This window comes from Oryx dammah, unplaced genomic scaffold, assembly GCF_014754425.2.
Source record: "Oryx dammah isolate SB20612 unplaced genomic scaffold, SCBI_Odam_1.1 HiC_scaffold_28, whole genome shotgun sequence".
Lineage (NCBI taxonomy): Eukaryota > Metazoa > Chordata > Mammalia > Artiodactyla > Bovidae > Oryx > Oryx dammah.
The window spans coordinates 114,605,130-114,626,269 of record NW_024070212.1 but is presented as its reverse complement, the minus strand read 5'-3'; the positions used below and the strand labels follow the sequence as shown (position 1 = coordinate 114,626,269).

General features: G+C 46.2%; 1 protein-coding gene across 10 annotated transcripts in view; it reads left to right on the top strand.

Moving 5' to 3' along the window:
- The window catches only part of COL6A3 (collagen type VI alpha 3 chain), a 91,036-nt gene extending 70,155 nt beyond the window's left edge, over positions 1-20,881 (top strand). For 6 of the 10 annotated variants that reach the window (XM_040231834.1, XM_040231840.1, XM_040231839.1 and 3 more), the window contains 7 exons: positions 30-728; positions 1,943-2,045; positions 5,070-5,674; positions 7,384-7,647; positions 8,704-8,802; positions 18,337-18,501; positions 20,072-20,881. In XM_040231834.1, the coding sequence (XP_040087768.1) occupies positions 30-728; positions 1,943-2,045; positions 5,070-5,674; positions 7,384-7,647; positions 8,704-8,802; positions 18,337-18,501; positions 20,072-20,115 (1,979 nt within the window). In that variant the 3' untranslated portion in view covers positions 20,116-20,881. The remainder of the gene's footprint in view (positions 1-29; positions 729-1,942; positions 2,046-5,069; positions 5,675-7,383; positions 7,648-8,703; positions 8,803-18,336; positions 18,502-20,071) is intronic. The other 4 variants (XM_040231837.1, XM_040231836.1, XM_040231838.1 and 1 more) reach the window with 4 other exon arrangements.
- The last annotated feature ends 259 nt before the right edge of the window (positions 20,882-21,140 follow it).

Below are 21,140 nucleotides of genomic sequence, written 5' to 3'. Positions count from 1 at the left end.
AATAAACAGGCTGTTGCGCTTCTTCCTAGACATATGCAACATCGACCCATCCTGTGGATTTGGCAGCTGGAGGCCTTCCTTCAGGGACCGGAGGGCGGCAGGCAGCGACGTGGACATCGACGTGGCTTTCATCTTAGATAGCTCCGAGTCCACCACCCCGTTCCAGTTCAACGAGATGAGGAAGTACATCGAGTACCTGGTCCGACAGCTGGACGTGAGCCCGGACCCCAAGGCCTCCCAGCACTTCGCCCGCGTGGCCGTGGTGCAGCACGCACCCTACGAGGCAGTGGACAACGCCAGCGTGCCACCTGTGAAGGTGGAGTTCTCCCTGACTGACTATGGCTCCAAGGAGAAGCTGCTGGCCTTCCTCGGCAGCAGGATGACCCAGCTGCAGGGGACCAGGGCCTTGGGCCGCGCCATCGACTACACCATCCAGAACATCTTTGAAAGTGCGCCCAACCCCCGGGACCTGAAGATCGTGGTGCTGATGCTGACGGGCGAGGTGCAGAAGCAGCAGCTGGAGGAGGCCCAGAGAGCCATCCTGCAGGCCAAGTGCAAAGGCTACTTCTTCGTGATCCTGGGCATTGGCAGGAAGGTGAACGTCAAGGAGCTGTACAGCTCTGCCAGCGAGCCCAACGACGTCTTCTTCAAGCTAGTGGACAAGTCGACGGAGCTCAACGAGGAGCCCCTGATGCGCTTCGGGAGGCTGCTGCCGTCCTTCGTCAGCAGTGAGTCCTGTGTGCCCTTGGCTCCAGGGGCGGGCCCGTGGGTTTGGGAATGATAGCTGGTGTGCCTATGTCGACCTGTGCATTCATTCAGCCGGTGTCTATTGGCATCTCCCACGTCCCAGACACAGTGGTAGGAGCCGGGGTTGCAGTGGACATAGATGGGAATCCTGCCTTCTTTCACTTGTTTGTTCAACCAGACTTGACCAGGCTTCTCCCAGCCACAGGCTGTGCTCCTGGGGGTTAATGGTCGAGGTGGGCAGAGGGGTCACGTGCACATTTATTAAGCCCGACACTAAGTATGCTGGTATGTCACATTGAAGTGTGTCCCGAGGGGGACCAAGGAAGCTTCTAGAAGGAGCAGAGTTGATCTGATCTTACCCCCAACCCCACACTTGGCTGCTTCTGAGCCTTTGCTGTTGCGGTTCTCCCTCCTTGAAATGCTCTCCACCCTGCTTCAGCAGTGAATCCACGTTCATCTTCAAAAATTCCCTCCACGTGCCCCTTCTCACCGGGATGCTCCCCACACCCAGGGCTTGAGCATCATTAATCTGGATGCTGTACTTCCTGCATCTGTTACATGGCCTCTCATCATTCATTTCTGGATCTGTGGTACCCGTAGACCACACGTCCTGGAGGAGGTGTGTCATTCACCACTGCCTTGTCCAGAGTCAGCAAAGGAAAGTCTTACAAACAAGGGAGCTTTATAAAGTATACACTGCCCCCTCCACTCCACAAAATTTTAGGGGAAAAAAAAATGTAAAGCAAAGTTAGGCCGGCAAGTTCACGCAGGGGTCACTATTCCTGTCTTCAGAAGTTTAAAAACAGAAGCTTTGTTAAATAGCATTGAGAAAATGTTGACAGTAATGTCAACATTGTAAATGTTGATTCTAATTTGAGGTTCAAGAGCTTGGAGCTTACTTAGCTCTGCACTTGATTTCTCCTCTATTCCTGTCTTCCTGCACACTGAGTAAATGTTACCTTTAACCTAGTCACCCAAATATTGCCAAATAGAAGATAATGATTTAAGATGCTTTATGGACTGAGGACTGTTACGCTTTATGTTTCAAATCACTGGATTTAGATCATCTGGAAGAATGAATTAATTCAACAAGTATTTATGGACTACCTACTGTGTGATCCATTTAACTCCTTAGCAGAGTAATTTTAATTTGCACGTGGTTCACACGCACTTAACTTTTTTTTTTTTTCTCTAGGTAAAGATGCTTTCTACCTGTCCCCAGATATCAGGAAACAGTGTGATTGGTTCCAAGCAGACCAACCGGCAAAGAATCTCGTGCAGTTTGGTTACAAAAAATTGTAAGTGATTATAAGTGTCTCAGAAGCTAGAGTGCTAGAGGGCACACACAGGTCCTTTAGCCAACAGATAACTTTATGTGATGAGGATGTTGAAATCCAGAAAATGGGACTTCCCAAAGGTCACGTGGAGCATTTTAGGAGAAGAATCTGTTGGCTCCATTGGTTTTTGCTGTGTAACAAACTACCTGAAACTTAGTGGCTGACAATAACAACTGTTTAATTTGCAATTCTGAGGGCTGGCGGGTTTTGTTTGGGCTCAGCTGGGCAGTTCTTCTGGCCTCTAAGGGGCTCACTTACATGCTTGTGATCAGCTGCTGGTCTGCTGTAGACTGATGGTCTGGGGTGGTCTGACATGGGTCACTTGTCTCTGCTCTATGTGGCAAGCCTGGATTTGTGCCCAAGGAGACTGGGCAGGGTTCCAAGAGCAAAGATGAAAGTGGGCAAGCCTCCTGAGGTCCAGGCTGGATCTGGCACACTGTTCCCTGTGCTCAGCTCCACTGGCCAAAGCCTGTCCAAAGCCAGTCTTGCTAGATTCAAGAGTAGGGAGCTGGACCTGTTGGGGAGACCTGCCCCATCACACTGTTAAGAGCATGGGTGCAGAGAAAGGTGGGCCATTGGGCCACATGTCCCAGATATCTAACCGGTGTGCAAGGATCTCCTACAGAAGGGTTAGACACACGAAGCAAAAAACGGGCTCCAGTCTTCTTCTTAAAAGGATTAATGCTGCACTAGCTTAGGTGATGGTGGTGACTGAAGGAGGCGACGTGCATGATCTCCTGGAAAGAGCCGTGAGGAGCTGAGAGATGGGCAGGGCTGCGGTGCTCACAGTGATGCTGCCCACTTGGCACATGCTCTGCGGTCTTATGCCCGCGCTGTTGTTGATGCCAAATCCAGGAGCAGAGAGGAGGGCAGGGTGGCCGTGTGATGGGGCTGCTGCACAAGGGGGACATGGTGACAGGAACTGGGGCCAAGCGCTGTGCCAGCAGTTCATGCCCTCCGGGAGAGGATGGAGTGTCACACTCTCGGGAAAAGGCAGGTGTTGGCTGTTGAGTCCAAATGAGATGCAGATTCGAGTTAGCCTTGCAGAGTGACTTCCTGGCTTCTCCTGGCTGACCCCCAGGTGGCCTCTTCCTACCACCCTTATGTACTTCTCTCTGCACCCCTTAATTCCTTCAGCTCTTGGCTCTGTCCTCAGAGGGAGTGCTTTATGTCAGCCTCAGTTCAGTTCAGTCACTCAGTCGTGTCTGACTCTTTGTGACCCCATCGACTGCAGCACGCCAGGCTTCGCTGTCCGTCACCAACTCCCAGATCTTGCTCAAACTCATGTCCATCGAGTCGGTGATACCATCCAACCATCTCATCCTCTGTTGTCCCCTTCTCCTCTTGCCCTCAATCTTTCCCAGCATTGGGGTCTTTTCTAATGAGTCAGCTCTTCACATCAGGTGGCCAAAGTATTGGGAGTTTCAGTTTCAGCATCAGTTCTTCCCGTGAATATTCAAGACTGATCTCCTTTAGAATGGACTGGTTGGATCTCCTTGAAGTCCAAGGGACTCTTAAGAGTCTTCTCCAACACCACAGTTCAAAAGCATCAGTTCTTCAGTGCTCAGCTTTCTTTGTGATCCAACTCTCAAATCCATACATGATCACTGGAAAAACCATAGCTTTGACTAGACAGACCTTTGTCAGCAAAGTAATGTCTGCTTTTTAACATGCTGACTAGGTTTGTCATAGCTTTTCTTCCAAGGAGAAAGTGTCTGCAGTGATTTTGGAGCCCCCCAAAATAAAGTCTGTCACTGTTTCCATTGTTTCCTCATCTATTTGCCATGAAGTGATGGGACCAGTTGCCATGATCTTGGCTTTCTGAATGTTGAGTTTTAAGCCAACTTTTTCTCTCTCCTCTTTCACTTTCATCAAGAGGCTCTTTAGTTCCTCTTCATTTTCTGCCATAAGGGTGAAAGCGTGGTAAGCCTGGTAGGTTGAAAATCATTCCTAATCCAACAGTGACCCTCCTCCGGTGCTGGATGCTCATCCTGCTAGATCTAGGTCCGTGGGTTCTACTTTCCTAGCCTTTTAATATGATCTGTCTAATTTCCCTTGAATATTCCATCACGTCGGCTCAACTTTATCTTTAGGAAAACAGAATGAACAAAGCAACCTGGTGTTTGAAGTTTTATGATAGCAACTTGAACAAAATATATTATATATTCCATATAGCATGACATTCCTATAAGACAATAATGATCATCTCGACATAAGAAACAAACAAAATTGGGTCTGTGCTGTCGTGTCTGCTGGTTATGTTGTTATTCTTTTTAAGGATTCAGAATAAATTAATAAATTGTGAGAGAAACAAGCACACACACAGAAATTAGTACAAACAAAATTGCACAATGAATACTGGGACTGAACTTATATGTCAATTTTGTATTTTCCAGCTCAACACAGCATCTTGAGTGGATACCTGCTTACAATGAGAGTAGCTGTTAAATGATCTTAGTTTTTGGGGTGTGTTTTTCAGTTGGTCAGTTTTTATAATTAGTTTGTTGTTGTTCAGTTGCCAAGTCATGCCTAACTCTTTCTGACCCTACGGATTGTAACATGGCAGGCTTCTCTGTGCTCCACTATCTCCTGGAATTTAGAGTATTATTTAAATATTATTTTATTTTTTATTATTAACTATTCATAAGTATTATTAAAATGACAATATTTATTTTTGTTTCTTTACTCTCTCCCTGGTTTTACTTTATAAATTGAAAATAAGACAACAAGTATATTTATAGTACAATTGAAGTTTCACTTTTAATAATTCTGTTTTTTATATGCTGTTAAATGTCTTTTCTGTGGCACAGATCCTAAAAGGACACATTTAGTATATGTAATATTATATGTAATATATATAAACTACTGCATGTGTTTTGCTGAGAGAGAAAACTTTACATGGCACATGGAATTATGTCTTTGTCTGTTTTAAATGGCAGGAGAAAATATGTACGAGTCAAAATAACATTTAATATATTTTAACAGAAATGTTCCGAATAACGTCACTTCAAGTCCTACATCCAAACTGGTGACCACCACAAAGCCGGTGATCACCACCACCAAACCAATAACAGTGGTGAGCCTGCCAGCCTCAAAGCCAGCTGCCATGAGACCTGCAGGTGAGAGACCCACGGCTGGGAGATCCGAGGCCTCCAAGACTGACAGTGCCAGGCCCGTGGCCGCCAAGACCGAGGCCGCCAAGACTGACAGTGCCAGGCCCGTGGCCGCCAAGTCCGTAGCCACGAAGACTGAAGCTGCCAAACCTGTGGTCACCAAGGCTGAGGCTGCAAAACCCACGGCCACCAAGACTGAGGCTGCAAAACCCACGGCCACCAAGACTGAAGTCACCAAGACCGAGGCTGCAAAGCTCATGGCCACCAAGACTGAGGCCACCAAACCTGTGGCTGCCAGGCCTGAGGCTGCAAAGACAGCCACAGCCAGACCTGCAGCAGCCGCAAAGCCTGTAGCTGCCAAACCTGCCCCTGCCAGACCCCCCGCTGCTGCCAGATCCACGGCCATGAGGTCCGAGGCCCCCAGGCCCCAGGCGGCCAGACTGGCTGCCAGCAGGCCCACCACTGGTAAGCCCGTGGGTAAGAAAGCCGCCAGCTCGCCCTGTTCTCATTGATTGTGTCCAGGGCTTGTCCCCGGAGCCTGTTACAAAGCAAAGCAGACATAGTCCTTGATCTGGGATCTGACATCTAGATGCAGTATCTTGAAAGGTGCTGATCTGAGCATGGAACTACCAGAACATCGCTTATTTTCTGTATTCAAAAGCAATCTTTCTCTCCCCTGCCGCATACCCTGAGAGGCTGATGAGTTCCATGCAAACAGCAAGTGAAATAAATCCCCCTGCCTTTGCTGCCTGTTCTCCCATGCTCCCCACCCCAACCTTAAGCCTGCACCAGGTGAGCTCTGGAGTGACCCATGCTCTCCGGGATTCAGCATGTGGCCAGCCCCCACCCCAGCTGGAGATGTGGTTGTCTTAGGCTAAAGGGAGAAGTTCTAAGCCGATGTAGAGTTTTAGACCCCGCTGAGGGACTGAGAAGGATAAAACCTGTTGTCAGCTCTTAGGCAGTGAAAAAGATGTTTCTAGGCTTTTAGTTCTGGAGCTAGACCTCCCTCCCTCAGCCTATGACCCCCAAAGTTCTGGATGGAGCTTTGCAGTTACAAGCCTTGTCCCCACTGTGAAGCTCATACCCACAGAAAGGAAGCCCAGGCTTTGTGCTGTGGTTACCTTGGGGCATTTTGTTTAGCAAAGAGGAAAGTTAGAGCCAGACCATCCGTCTGTCCCTGCAGGCTGGACTGCGTGCTGGTACTGCCCTGGGGATGAGTACATTCCAGGCTGGACTGGATTACCAGGGGCAGGCGGGCTTCACGAGACTCGGACTGTGTTGTTTTATTTTTCCCTCAAAGAAGACACTTAGAAGTTCCTTTGGAGTCACAAACTGAGTTGAAAAGTAAAGGCAGGATGTATGTGCTCCTGAAAAAGTGGACATTGTCTTCATTTTATGAACAGAGAGAGAGCAGGGATTCCTTCAAAGAATTTCAGGTCATGCCCTGAAGTTCCATGATGTGTATTTAATAGACTGTTAATGATGGGGCTTATTCTGTCTTGAAGATTTCAGATTAAGCACAGAAAATGCACTGGACTGTGCATTTTCAAAGTATCTTCTTAATTAGATTTTCAACAGAAAAAAAAAAAAAGGTAGTGTTATACCTGGTAGATGAATGATGAGATTTTTGATTACTGTGAATTTCACATTTCGCATATGCTGGTAGTTACAGCATCAGTCTTTCTCAGGAGCTTAAATGAGAAATTATTCCTCTGCCTCCCCTAAGCTTCAGATCAACTGTCTACTGGTACATGTCCTTCAGATTTCAGATTTCATCTCTGGCCTATGTGTTACAGTCATTTAGGGTTTTACTTTTTACCAATTTTTAAAAGTTTTTTTTATGAAGATCATTTTAAAAATTGTGTATCTGTTTGATTTTGTCTGCGCGGGGTCTGTGTTGATGCCAGGGCTATTCTCTAGGTGCAGTGAGCAGGGCCCCCCTTGGGTTATGGGTCACGGTTCTTAGTGCCGCGGCTTCTCTTGAGCAGTGTGGGCTCTAGGTGCACGGCCTCCAGAAACTGGGACACACCAGTTTAGCACCCCCTCGGCATGTGGGATCTTCCTGGACCAGGGATCGAACCTGTGTCCCTTGCACTGACAGGCAGATTCTTATCCGCTGCGCTACCAGGGAAGCCCCAGGGTTGCATATTGTACCTCATGCTCCCTACACTCTCTCTATTCTGCAGTGAAGGCACCTCGTGAGGTCCACGTGTCTGAGGTCACAGAGAACAGCGCCAGGCTGCACTGGGAGAGGCCCGAGCCGCCCAGCCCTTACTTGTACAACCTCACCGTCACCTCGGCCCACGATCAGGCTGTGGTCCTGAGGCAGAACCTCACTGTCACGGACCGCGTCATCGGGGGCCTGCTCCCCGGGCAGACTTACCACGTCACGGTGACCTGCTCTCTGAGGTCTCAGGTCAGAGTCATCTACCAAGGCAGCTTCAGCACGAGTAAGTACTCGGTTGCCTGAAGGACAGTCGGTACCCCTCTCTGCACAGGACATCAAACGGGGCGGTCAGGAGAACAATTCCCATGCACTGGACCTTGTCCTGAAAAACAGCAACAAGGTTACAGTGAGATCCTGCACTTCCTGCTTGTACCAAACTCGGCAAATTAACAAAAGAGAAACCGGGGTTCCTTGTGAACTGTTACCCTGCCTTTGGGGTCCTGGGCTACTTGAGGGAGGAACCCTGACCCACGGGCCCGAGTTTAGCCACTTCCCAGGGAGGAGGAAATATGCCCGCAGAACCTGGCTGGGTCTCAGCCACCCGCCGTTCCTGAGCGTCAGAAGCACGTTTTCGTGTTCAGTGAATGGAAAACACCCCGAGTCGCGCTCCGTAGGGAGTAACCAGGGAGCCCTTGGAGCTGCACCGTCCCAGCACCGCGGGACGTCCGCAGCCCTGCAGAAAGGGCACCGGCGTGCCCCTCCCCCGGGCCCAGGGCGTCCTGCTCTGCCCTCTGCCGTGTGGGCCCCGTGGTGCCCGTGCTGCCCCGGCGTTTGCCCGTGCGTGCTTTCCCGGTCTCTGTTCAGGACAATGCCCCACCCCCATGTTCTCCTGGACACCCCTCCCTTAGCCCCGGCTCTTCTCCACCCCTGCTGCTCCTGGGACATGGAGGGGGAGGCTCCCACTCTTTTCCCCTGGGCCAGTGTCATTCACATCTAGGGACTCTGAGTGAGGATGGGCAGTTCCCATCTGTTACCATGCAATGCAGAAAGATGTGAGTCCAAAGATCATTCAGCCCCAGGGCTCTGTTTCCTAGGACAGAAACAGCAGAAGTTATGTGGAAACTGTGAGGACCTGTCCCAAGCTCAGAGGCTCTCTGTTTGCTTGATGAGATGAATCAGATGTGCAGACACCAGACAGGAGTCGCGTGTGCAGAGACTTCTTGGGGCTGTGTGTCTCAGTGGCCCATGCTTACCTAAGACATGATCCAGAAGAGCAAGCCTGCCTCAGTCTCTTACTTTTCCAAATTACTTACTAGGGGTGAATCTTTTTCTTTTTCAGAGAAAATTCAGCTTCCACCTCCGCAAACAGAGCGATCAGCTTCTAGTGCAACCGTCAATCTAGTGGTGAGCGCAGACCGGTTGGCTGGGAGTAAAGCAGGTGAGCCGCTGAAAATCTTAGGTGCGTTGCAGCACTAAGAAAGCATTCTTGGGACTATGCTTGTGGGTCCAGTGGTTAAGACTCCGTCTTTCCACGGCAGAGGGCATGAGTTTGATCCCTGGTTGGGAAGCTAAGATCCCATGTGCTGTGTGGTGAGGCCAAACATTAAAAACAAAAGCAGAGCTAAAAGCAGAACTCCACGGCCCATTCATACTTTAAAAGGAGAAAACCCAGTAAATTATACTATTTTTAAAAAAGAGAGAATTCTTCCAATTCTGGGTGGAGAAACAAGGATCTCTTCCAATTCCAAACAAGAATTCTTCCAATTCTTCCAATTCTTCCAATTAGAATGCTGGGGTTCTAATTCTCAGACCAGGAGTGACTTGTATGGAGAATGTTCCAAAGTGGCTCTGTGTGGTCCATCCTGGTCTTAACTTCCATATTCCAAGTTCCAAATGGTGACTTACCTTGCCTGTCCCGAGGTTCTTAGAAAAAGCTGACCGAGGGCAGCTTTGGGGGACTGTAGCCAGGAACTCATGAGTCCCTTAGTCATTTCCCCGGTGCCTCATCTTGGGACTTGAGTTTATTTGTGATCTGTGATGCAGCACGGCATAGGGTTTCATCCGCGCAGTGATTTAATTTAATAAGAAACTGCTCAGAAGAACACGAGACAGCTCAGTTTGGAATCCATGAAGTTCGCGGGTTTGGAAGCAACCCACGGGATCACTGCTCTGGTCCCAGCTCCCTCAGCATATACCCTGGCTTAATCGAGCCTGCCTTTCTCTTGGGCCTGAGCCAAGCACGTGCACGTCCTATGTGAAATCTGTGACAAGTTAGATGTGTTTCTGGAAGTGACAGCTGTTTCTTGTTTTTGTTCCTGGGCAGTGGAACTCTGGGCGACCCATAACCTCTCCTCCAGGGGAACATGAGCTGTGATTGTTCATCTGTGGGAAACGGTTATTGAAATGGCCAATATGCTTTGCTTAAGAGTATTCTGCCAAAGATATTGGTATTAATTCCACAGTCAAATTCCATGGGATTTAGATATCTTATTGGTTTATAGACCCCAAAGCGAAGGGTTTCCACTAATTATGGAGACAGTTTGTTAGTTTTGAAATTAATATGTTGGCTCCAGAGGATGAGATAGTTAGATAGCATCACTGACTCAATGGACATGAATCTGAGCAAACTCTGGGAGATGGTGAAGGACAGGGAAGCCTGGCATGCTGCAGTCCATGGAGTCGCAAAGAATTGGACAGGATTTAGCCACTGAACAACAACAACCTATTGGCCCCAGTTAGGAGGAGGAAGGTGTATTTCTTGACAGAGTTTGTTTCTCTTATGGATTCACCTAATGGGTGAAAGGCATTTCTTGGGTGCTGAGCTGCTTTTGTAGATCCTAGATGTGAAAGCAGCTGTGCTTTCCCACTTTGTCCTGTATCATCATCAGCAGCAGCACGCTCATTTTTTGAGCTGTGAGGATTCCCCATTTTACTCTTTCCATTGCAAGTTTTAAAATGATCCTTGTTTCTCCACCTCACCCTTCTTGTAGAGTCTGTATCCTAGCTCACCTGCATTTAAATGAAACTGGGTGGTTTTCTCCTCCACACCTCCATCTCTTTGGGCCTGCTTGGAAATATAGGACTTGGTTCTTTTAGTTGTTTCTGGAGGAGTCTTGTCTGTTACTAGAATAGTATTTTATTCCACTGACGGACTTTCCCCCTGTCCATGTATACATATGTATATCTACATCTGTATTTTCACATTTATCTATCATCTCTTAATTCAGCCATAACCCATAATGACTTTGACATAAGGAGTAATTACAGAGAAGATAATGAAGTCGGTACAGGAATTATGAAACTCTTACATACATAGACGTTTAATAAGGGTCAACAAACCAACTACTTATAAAGCTGCAAAACGTTTCAAAATAGTTTATATTTGGAAACAAGTTTAGGAACTGGTCTGTGATAGAGGTTGTTATTCAGCTGCTAAGTTGTGTCCGACTCTCTGCAACCCCAGGAACAGAAGCACGCCAGGCCCCTCCGTCTCCACCGTCCTCCAGAGTTTGCGCAAACGTGTCCATCGAGTCGGTGATGCCAGCCAACCATCTCATCCTCTGTCGCCCCTTCTCCTGCCCCCAGTCTTTCCCAGCATCAGAGAGCCAGATGTTTTTCAGGCTCCTCTGGGCTTTCCAAGTTCTTTCCTGATATAAATGTATGGGAATAATTCAGAAATTCATGTTACATTGGGTGATTCAGTTTCAACTTCTTAAGAGTTGTGTTAAAAAAACTTTATAAAAACTTTCAATGTTATGACGTTTAACTTAGACTGGAAAAATGGCAGTAAGGATGTGACGTGATGGTTTGAGATGTAGAAGGAAACTGAAGTCTCAGTGCCTGTTTCTTTTTTTTCTTTCTCTTTTGAGATATATTATTGAAGTCTATGTATTCGGAGCTACTGAAGTAGAGTTGAATCACAGTTTACAATGTTGTGTTAATTTCTGCTGTACAGCAAAGTGACTCTGATATACATATATATCCTTTTCCATATGGGTGATTATATGGTACTGAACATAGTTCCCTGTGCCGAACAGAAGGGGCTTACTTGTCTGCTTTATGTGTAGTGGTTTGGATCTGCTAACCTCACACTGCTCGTCTGCCTCTCCTCGCTTGCCTGCTCTCCGCTGTGATGCCCCTTGGGTTTGTAGGCTTCTTTCCTACGTCTGTCTGTGAGGCTGTTTCTGTTTGGTAAGTTCCTTTGTGTCGTATTTTAGCTTCCACATGTGATGATGTCACACGGTGTTTCTACTTCTCTGGCTTCATTCACTCAGTAGGACCATCTCTGGGCCCATCCCTGCTGCTGCAGTGGCCTTCTCGCGTTCCTTTCTTTGTGGCTGAGTCGCATTACGCTGTGCGCATACACCGCATCTTTATCCGTTTCTCTGCTGATGGACACTTAGGTTGCTTCCATGTCCTGGCTATCGTAAATAGTGCTGCCGTGAACACTGAGGTGTGTGTATCTTTTCAAACTAGAGTTTTTTCAACCCCTTTGATTTCGGCTCCTAATCGAGGGACCATGGGTCAGCTCTGGGGGTTCTCTGCAGCCCCTAGCCCACCCAGCATGGCGCTTGAGTTCAGAGGAGCCATAGGGGACCCACTAGGATCTCACCAAAGATAGGGGTCAGGACTGATGACATTCTGACTTCAGAGTCCCTGAGATCTGTGCATATTGTCGCCACTCGTTGGTAACTTCACCCCTCATAGAGTGTGGGGAATGTGAAGCTTCTAGCAAATTTGATGCTTCGTTGAGAGAAAATAATCGGGAATTGCACAGTGAGATTTGGGGTTGTGTTTGGTCTTCTTATGTGTGGTCCAGAAGGGATAAGAATGTATAAACAGTGTTGAGCTAATATAAACAACACAGTCTTTAAACAGGCATCTTGCTGGGCTGTCTTGTTTTTTAAGACTGAGTCACAGATTGAGAAGTAGGAAGGTATTCTCAATCCACACCTTCAACACTTAGGTCTCCTCTCTTCACGTGACAGAGAGAAAAGAGATGTTAAAACCGGGGCTTGTGTGTCTTTCAAGGTGATGACTGGTAGTTAGGTTTGTATGAGCCCAAAACCTTTCTCCTTCCTTCTGATTTGTATAGAACCCTCAGCCCCAGGACCTGAATGATATTTCATGTGTGTGTGTGTGTGTGTTGGTGTGTGTGTGTGTGTACGCGCACGCACACATGTATGTCTATTTTCCCCCAGTGATTCAAGTCAGTCTGAAAGTATAAATTACTTGCTCTTCTTAACAAGCTTCTGCACAACTGATCTCTAGCCCACAAGTAACAAAACAGTGCTGTGCCTGGAGAAGTCACTTAGTAAACATTTGCTGGTGAACATATGGAGTTACACGCACACACACATACACATACCCCGTCTTGAAAGCTCTTCTTGAATTGAATTAATTGGGTATTTACTTTAGAATGTATAAATTTAAAATGCATAAACAGATTAGAAGATGGAAGCTTGCTTTCCTCCCTCCCAATGCCTCCCTTCCCTCTCTCCCATACAATTAAGGCATTTTAGAAATTTCCCCAGGGGGTAAAACATTTTCACAATATTCATGTTTTGGCAGAAGGGAAAAAGGAGTAACAATAAATTGTTTATAAGTAGCTTTACAAGTACAGTAACTGTATTCTTCCTCCCTAGTTGTATGTATATTTCACATCTAAATGTCAGTTGCCACAATATGCATTCTTTCTGCAAACCTGTATTTTCTAGACAATTCAGGCAAGTATTATTTTTAAAGCTAGCATTTTTATGTGAACATGAATACAGTTTGATTCTTTTTGTTTTTTGCAGCACCGCTTCACTAGAAACGTGGTTTGTGCTTGCAGAGATGTGGCCCTTGCTTGTATAGTAAATGCTAGACACTTTTTTATGTGTGTGGGCCTTTTTTACCTCATGAATAAAAGATTTACTAGGTTTTGATTCTGTCTTTGGGAACTGAATTTTGTCATAGTTAGCCACTCTGGGTTTGGGGAACATGGTGACGAGTGTTTGAATCTGTGCAGGAATCTGTGGGCCCGAATCCTGTGACATGAACAAGTCTCTGATCCATGACATCCAGTGAGGGGGAGGAAGGCTGGACAGTACTAATACCTGCGTTTTCGTTGGCGTTTGTTACTGTTCGCCGCTTTGGAAATTCACATTCAATAGATACGTCTTCACCAGAAGTGTGACCCGGGCCCAGAACGTGAGGACACCCTAGCGAAAGGATTCTTTGTCTCCCCTGATGAGGCCTGGGCCTGTTCTGCACGGAGTGTGAGGTGTGCCATCAGTGTGAGGTGGAATGTGAGTAAGGCTTCAGTTTGAGATGAAGGTTGACTACAGCAGCAGACCGATAGCGTCATTACTAACGTCGAGGATTCCAGGCTTTGCAGGACTGCACAGTTCCATTCTACTGCATTTTATTTAAGACGCATTTATTTATTTATTTATTTTGGCTGTGCTGGGTCTTCGTTGCTATGCGTGGGCTTTCTCTAGTTGCGGCATGTGGGGGTCTGCTCTTCCTTGTGATGTGTGGGCTGCTCGTTGCAGTGGCTTCTTGTTGCGGAGCGCAGGCTCTAGGTGTGCGGCCTTCAGGAGTGGGGTGCACGGGTTTACTTGCTCCCTGGTATGTGCAGCTTTCACCGACTGGGGCTTGAACCCAGGGCCTCTTGATTGGCAGGCAGATTCTTAACCACTGGACCACCAGGGAAGCCCCATGATTCCATTTTAAATGGTTAATACTTTTTTTTTTTCCTCTCAACAAAATATAACAAGCCTTGTGAAAAGAAAAAAAATCCCTGCCCACTTTTTGCTTTTCTCAGCATCTAAAAGAAACACACCCACTTTTCTGGGATGCATTTGCTGCCTGAAAATAGCATTTAGTAGCAATTAAATGAATCTTTCAGTGATTAGCACAGTCTTAAAAAAAGCACCGGCTATGCTGGGCCTCTTGTGCAGCCTGCTTTGTTCCTGCTGGTTTTCAGGACACTGCCGTTTGTATTAGGTTTCTGTCACCATCTCTCTCCTCCTTCTCTTATTTTTGGCTGAAGAAGCCTTGGAGAGATATTTTATATGCATATGATCAGTAAAGCAAAGACTCTGAAGGTTTCAAACAGCAAAAACAAAAACATAAAAAAAGACCTCAGAAAATTTGCTTTCTTAGTATTATAGAATGAATCCTAAATTATTGACCTACCTATGTATGAAGAGATGTTTCAGTGCAAAAGAGAGTCAAATAACTAACAAAATCGGTAGCATTCATTTTAGTTACTCTAGAAATTAGCAGTCTGTAGAAATGACCATGTTTTGTCTGAGCAGGCATTTCTGGGTCAGTTACACAGCTCAGAAGGAAATAAGTTCACCAATGTTTTGCTTACTTTATTGATTCTAAGATGCACAAAATTTCCCATTGTAGTACTTCCAAAATGGAAATGTGACTTGAAGTTGATGACATGTTGTGTCTTATTGGCAGCATTTTCTCTTACTTAGTGGAATATAAAACAATAATGCATCATAAAATTAAGGTATCTTAGATTTGATGAAATCCAGTATTTGTGTGTTCCACCATGAATATATAGCGTTGGCTGCCATAAAATGATGTGATGTGGAAAATATATGACTTTATGTTGATAATAATTTAAAGAACTAACTTAACCCCACAAGTTGAGGTACATTAAATAGCTACAAACACTTCTTCTCCTTGGTTGAATAGACATAGCCATCTTCAAGGCAGTGTGTTTATTGCTGCATGAGAAGGTAGCTAAGTCAGCTACCATGTTTGAATTATGAGGGGTCCCAAGGGCATTTGGCATTCTTTTTTACTGTGAAGCATAAATGTCTTATGAAATGAAACTCTATTGGTCAAGACCTGAAACTACATTTAACATACAGCCTCAACTACATTTAAAATAAAGTCAAAATGCAGAAAATATTTCCTTGGTAATTCTGAGTCAGTACTCAAAATATAGACATGGGAAAGTTTTATTCATTCCCGCCAGTTGTATCTGCTTCAGAGGTTTGAAAGTGCTTTATATCATGTCAACAATGTCTGGTCCGAAGGCAATTAAACCTTCCTGTTTTGAAGCCATTAAACTAATGAGGAACACAACTGCACATATTTATATCTGCACTGTGAACACTTTCCACTCCTCTTAGCCACCACAATTTTGCTTAAGAAAGTACTTAAATACTGATAAATTGCTGGCTTGGAAAATGTCAAAGATGAGGCCTTTAAAAATGCTACTTTTAGACACTGTAGAAATCTCAACTGATAAAAGACAAAAATTTCCAATTTAACATGTTTTCAGTTCAGTTCAGTTCAGTTCAGTCGCTCAGTCGTGTCCGACTCTTTGCGACCCCATGAGATACCTTTTTCTAGTAATAAAACAATAGATACTCATTGTGAAGAATTCAGAACATACAGAAAACTGTTAGAACATAAACCCTCCCATTTTGATGCTTGAGAGCCTACTGTATAGCTCAGAACCTACTATGGGACTCCACTCAGTGCTCTGTGGTGACCTAAATGGGAAGGGAATTAAGAAAAGAGGAGATACATGTAATCTATAGCTTCCCTGGTGGTTCAGCTGGTAAAGGATCCGCCTGCAATGCCGGAGACCCAGGTCCCATCCCTGGGTCGGGAAGATCCCCTGGAGAAGGGAAAGGCTACCCACTCTAGTATTCTGGCCCGGAGAATCACATGGACTGTATATTCTATGGGGTCACAAAGAGTCGGACACGGCTGAGTGACTTTCACTTTCATACTTTTCAGCCTTTGATCTCTGGGTGGGGAAGATCCCCTAGAGAAGGAAAGGGCTACCCACTCCAGTATACTTGCCCAAAATACCCGTGGACAGAGCACCCTGGAAGGCAACATGTCCATGGGGTTGCAAAAGAGTCAGACGCACCAAATATGTATACTTTAGTGAGCTCACTTTGCTGTACAGTAGAAACTAATGCAGCATTGCAAAGCAACTGTACTCCAGTACAATTTAATTTAAAAAAAAAAGGAGAATCCCAAGATTTTGTCTTTGGATACTACTGAGGCCCATGTTAATTTATTTCTCGTGGTTCTTCAGTGTCTGTGTGTCCAGAGTGGTCATGTCCTGATATTTCATTAGTAAACCTTACAGGTCTTGGCAGCGACTCCTGCTGGAATAAAGGATGTAGAATGCAAGAGCTGTGGTTTAGTGCTGGAGAGCAAAGGTGAAGATCAAAGGACACTGGAAAAGCCAGTGGGTCAGGGAACAGTGTCCCACTGCACGGCTGCCTGCAGGCTGGGCATCCTCAGATCTGGGAAGATTTTTGTCTGCTTTAGAAGACCACAGTGGAGTAGGACCTAAAGAGCTAAACACGGTTGGCCAGGACGAGAATGCACTTTGAATAAACAATGTGGAACCAACCTGGGCCCCTGGGGGATGCTGTAGGGAAGAAAGAGGAGGGGATGAGGTGACCATTTGCCCAGGTTCCCACACTAATGGGGACCCACTGCTAAATAAGGGATGTGTGTTTGTGGCTGAATGGTCTTACTTTGCTCAGTCCCCTCTTTCCTTAAAACCAGGCCTTCTCCCCCAGTGCTGGCACTTATAAGAGAAGGAACATTGGTTTTATGAGTTACCATCACTTTATCCTGGCCTCCTCAGGTCTTCAAAAAGCTCTGGGTAGCATTGCTGGCCTTCTGGGCCTCTGAAAAGCCTGCAACTCAGAGATGCTGTAATTGTGGGGCCACCTTCCTCCTGCAGGGGTGACAGCTTCCCCAAAGTCACCAGACAGTGTCTTAGACCAATTCTGAGCTTCAATCCTGTGCCCGTAAGCCTGGTCCATTTTGGCTGACCCAAGCTTTGGTTTTCAACCTGAAGACCCAGGTCTTTCCTTTAACTTCTTGTTACCAACCAGCATTTGAAGAAGCTCACCACCCCTGCCACCCCTGCGGCTGGGGAGAAGGCCCCCGGAGATGTGAGCCTGGTGTGTGTGTGTGTGTGTGTGTGTGTGTGTGTGTGTGTGGAGGGGGGAGCAGTGATTCACACATGTTAGTTACATAAACAAGTAGTGCTGTCCACTCCAGGGGCTTTGTTTTACATTTTTCAAATTTTCAGATAACAGTTGATATTAATATTAATGCATCTTTCTCCCAGCCCAATCTAGAGTTAGCCAAAAAAACCCTGTAAACAGAAGTTTCACTGTGTGTGAACTGTAGACTTTTCTCTCCAGGCATGATGGAAAATGTAGCTTTCCCTCTGCAGCTGGGCTGTATCAGAAGCATGCGTTTAAAATGCATTCAAAACATAAAAGACTTCCTTAACTGGCAAAAGAATGCTTCTCTGTCTTCAAAATAGCTTTACTAGGTGACATTTTCACTGTCGTGAGTTTTACATCAGTGTTAGCACTTCTTTTGGCTTGTTAACTTTGGCTGGCCACAAAGTTAGTAGCTACATACACACGCTTGTATGCATATACGCACAGACTCATAAAGGATTTTCTTTTCCCACTTTGACTTTTGTTTTTCATCAGCTTGGCTTGTAGTGAAATGGAGAGTCTTGTTTTTGAACAATGTTCTGACAGAATATAATTGCTATTTTGCCAAGGAATAGAAAACTCCAAGGTTTTAAAATTTAGGTTGCTTCTCTGGGGGTTGAGCATTGAAAGAACCGTAGACTAACTGACTCAGTGATTGGAAAGGGGAAAACAAATTCATTTCATCTGAAATCATCCAATAATAGTTGCCAACATTTGAGATTCCCAGTGCAGTCTGTGAAGCCTTTTTATTGATAGGATTGTATTTATTGCTCTCGAAGCTGTAGGTGATTCTTATGTCCCCCTGACAGTAAAGAGATCGAGGTTCTGTGGGGTAAAGGAATTTTTCCTTCTGGAAACGCTTCTGCTTTCTTTCTCTGACAGCACTGGGATTAGACCTTCAGTTCCTCATGCGAGGAGCAGAGTCACTTACACATCTGCATTAATCCTCTTTCCCCATCTTGTTCCTCAAGATATATGTAAGTTGCCAAAGGACGGCGGAACTTGCAGAGAGTTTGTATTAAAGTGGTACTATGATTCCGTAACTGAAAACTGCGCCAGATTCTGGTATGGAGGCTGCGGTGGAAACGAAAACAGATTTAATTCGCAGGATGAATGTGAAAAGGTTTGCCCTCCTGGTAAGTGATTCTGATCTTGTATTCGTGGTTTTTATAGATAAAGGATTCAGACCAAGCATTCATCTTTTAAAGATGTTTAATGATGCTGATAGATTTGAAAAAGAAGGCAAATTGAATTTTCAGATGAGGAAGTTGTACAAATAAAATACATGGTATTCATTTTCTGAGTTATTATTATCTCCTAAAAGCATACTTGTAATTTTGCCAGTGAGGAAACATATGGCTAACCACTCCTCACCCTTTAGAAATATTCCTAAGCTGCTGGGACTTCCCTGGCAGTCCTGTAGTTAAGACTCCATGCTTCCACTGCAGAGGCTGTGGGTTCAACCCCTGGTTGGGGAACTAAGATCCCACATGCCACCCTAGTGGCTTAAAAAAAAAAAAAAGAAATACTAGGTTTCTGTTATTCATAAATATTGTAACAAAAATGATTATTGGGAAAATAATGTAATGAAAAATTAACAAGAACCTCTATATAGTCTGTGTGCTAAGTCGCTTCAGTCGTGTCTGACTCTCTGCGACCCTATGGACTGGAACCCACCAGGCTCCTCTGTCCATGGCATTCTCCAGGCTGAAGTACTGGAGTGGGTTGCCGTGCCCTCCTCCGGGGGATCTTCCCGACCCAGGGATTGAACCCACATCTCTTACATCTCCTGTATCGACAGGCAGGCTCTTTACCACTAGTGCCACGTGGGAGCGCCTGTATATATAGTCTGCGCTAAGTCCCTTCAGTCATGTCTGACTCTCTGAGACCCTAGGGACTGCAGCCCACCAGGCTTCTCTGCCCATGGGATTCTCCAGGCAAGAATACTGGAGTGGGTTGCCGTGCCCTCCTCCAGGGGGTCTTCCCGACCCAGGGATAAAGCCTGGGTCTCTTGTCTCCCGCACTGGCAGGTGGGTTCTTTACCACCAGCGCCACTCGGGAAGCCTCTGTATGGTCTGTGTGTTAGTCACGCAGTCGTGTCTGACCCTTTGCGACCCCACAGACTGTAGCCCGCCAGGCTTCTCTGTCCATGGAATTCTCCAGGCAAGAATACTGGAGTGGATTGCCATTCCCCTCTCCAGAGGAACTTCCTAACCCAGGGATTGAACCCTGGTCTCCTGCCTCGCAGGCAGATTCTTTACCATCTGAGCTACAGGGAAGTCTCTGTATAGTCTATTCATCTTTAAATAGTCCTGCTTCCTCTAAATAATACAGTTGACAGCAAGGTCATCGGATAGCTCTATCATGTTAGGCAACTTGATTGATGATAAAGTCGCAACAGCTACACAGGGTGTCTGGGGCCAGTGCCGAACGGGAGTGTTGAATTTGCTTAATGGCCAGGCGGGTGATACCAGGAGATAGAGAGAAAGGGCTCAGAGGACACAGAGAACTCTGAAGTCCAGGCCAGGAAACTCCAGGGGAGCCGTTGAAGGAAACGAGCTGAAGAGTGAGATTGATGGTGAAAGCCAGAGGCCGTGGACCATTTTCCCGAGAAACACGGTACTCTTGCGGGTCAGTAATGTGACTTTCCCCCCCTCTTCTGCCCTTCCATCCTCATCCCCTCCCCTCCCCTCCATCCACGCCCAGTGCCCATCAAGCAGCCCGGGGTTATCGCCGCGCTGGGGACCTAGGCGTGGCCGACCAGCGACACATACCTCTTGAAGAAGAAGGAGTCAGCCACCGCCGGTCGTCTCTGTAGGAGCTCCGGGTGTAGATTCCCTCGCACTGTGCCGTTTCATGCTTTGATTTACACCCGGACTTGGGAGGAAGTCTCTGCCGCATAACCTATCAATAATGGTGCTACATGTGTCTGTGGACCTGACCCTCTTCGTCTCCGGGCGATTCCATCGTACACTCTGAACGTTGTGTAACCGTTACCCACTGCTGGCGTTTATGTGAACGTTCCTATAGACTCAACCTCCCTCTGGAGTTTCATGTTATGCCTCTTTCAGGCAAGTGTAAGATCTAGAAAATAAACCCCTGACTTCACAGCTACCCTATATACTTCTGCTTGGTTCGTTTTCTCGCCTCTTTATTAAGCATGACTTTAGATGGAAAGCCTGTGTATGGAGAAGAAACAAGAATCCAGCTTTTTCATCCCCCCTGCCCCCAATCTCCTGAAATAGATTTTGAGCTGATTTTCTTTTTCTAAAGCTTCTAACAAACTAGTTAGAAGGAAGCAAAATCCCTTAATCTTGGTGCACTGTTGTGGGACCAATGCCTTAATTAAAGAATGAAAAGAAAGTCATGATAGAGAAGATTTGTTGGCATTCCTCTAATGTTGTGTGTGTGTTAAAAAAAAAAATTTTGTGTGCGGGGGTGGGGTTTAATTTTAATTTTAAAATTTTTAGGAAATTTATACAAAGAAACTTTTTAATAAAGTATATTGAAAGTGTGGGTTTGGTGTTCTTGGTTGTGTTGTTTCTATATAGCATCTGTCGTCAGAATCACCCCTAGGCAGGGGTAACTGGGCCCTATCCAGGTGCCTAGTCTTGCATATCACCCTGTGATGTCCAGTGAAGGGCAAAGGTGCTCTATCAGACAGTGCATGGGAGATCTGGTGGGTCCAGCCCACTTGCCCTCCAGCGCTCTACGACCTGGTGGATCACAGTCTTTGCTTAGGGTCCCTGGAGTCTCCCTGGTCTTAAGTACCAGA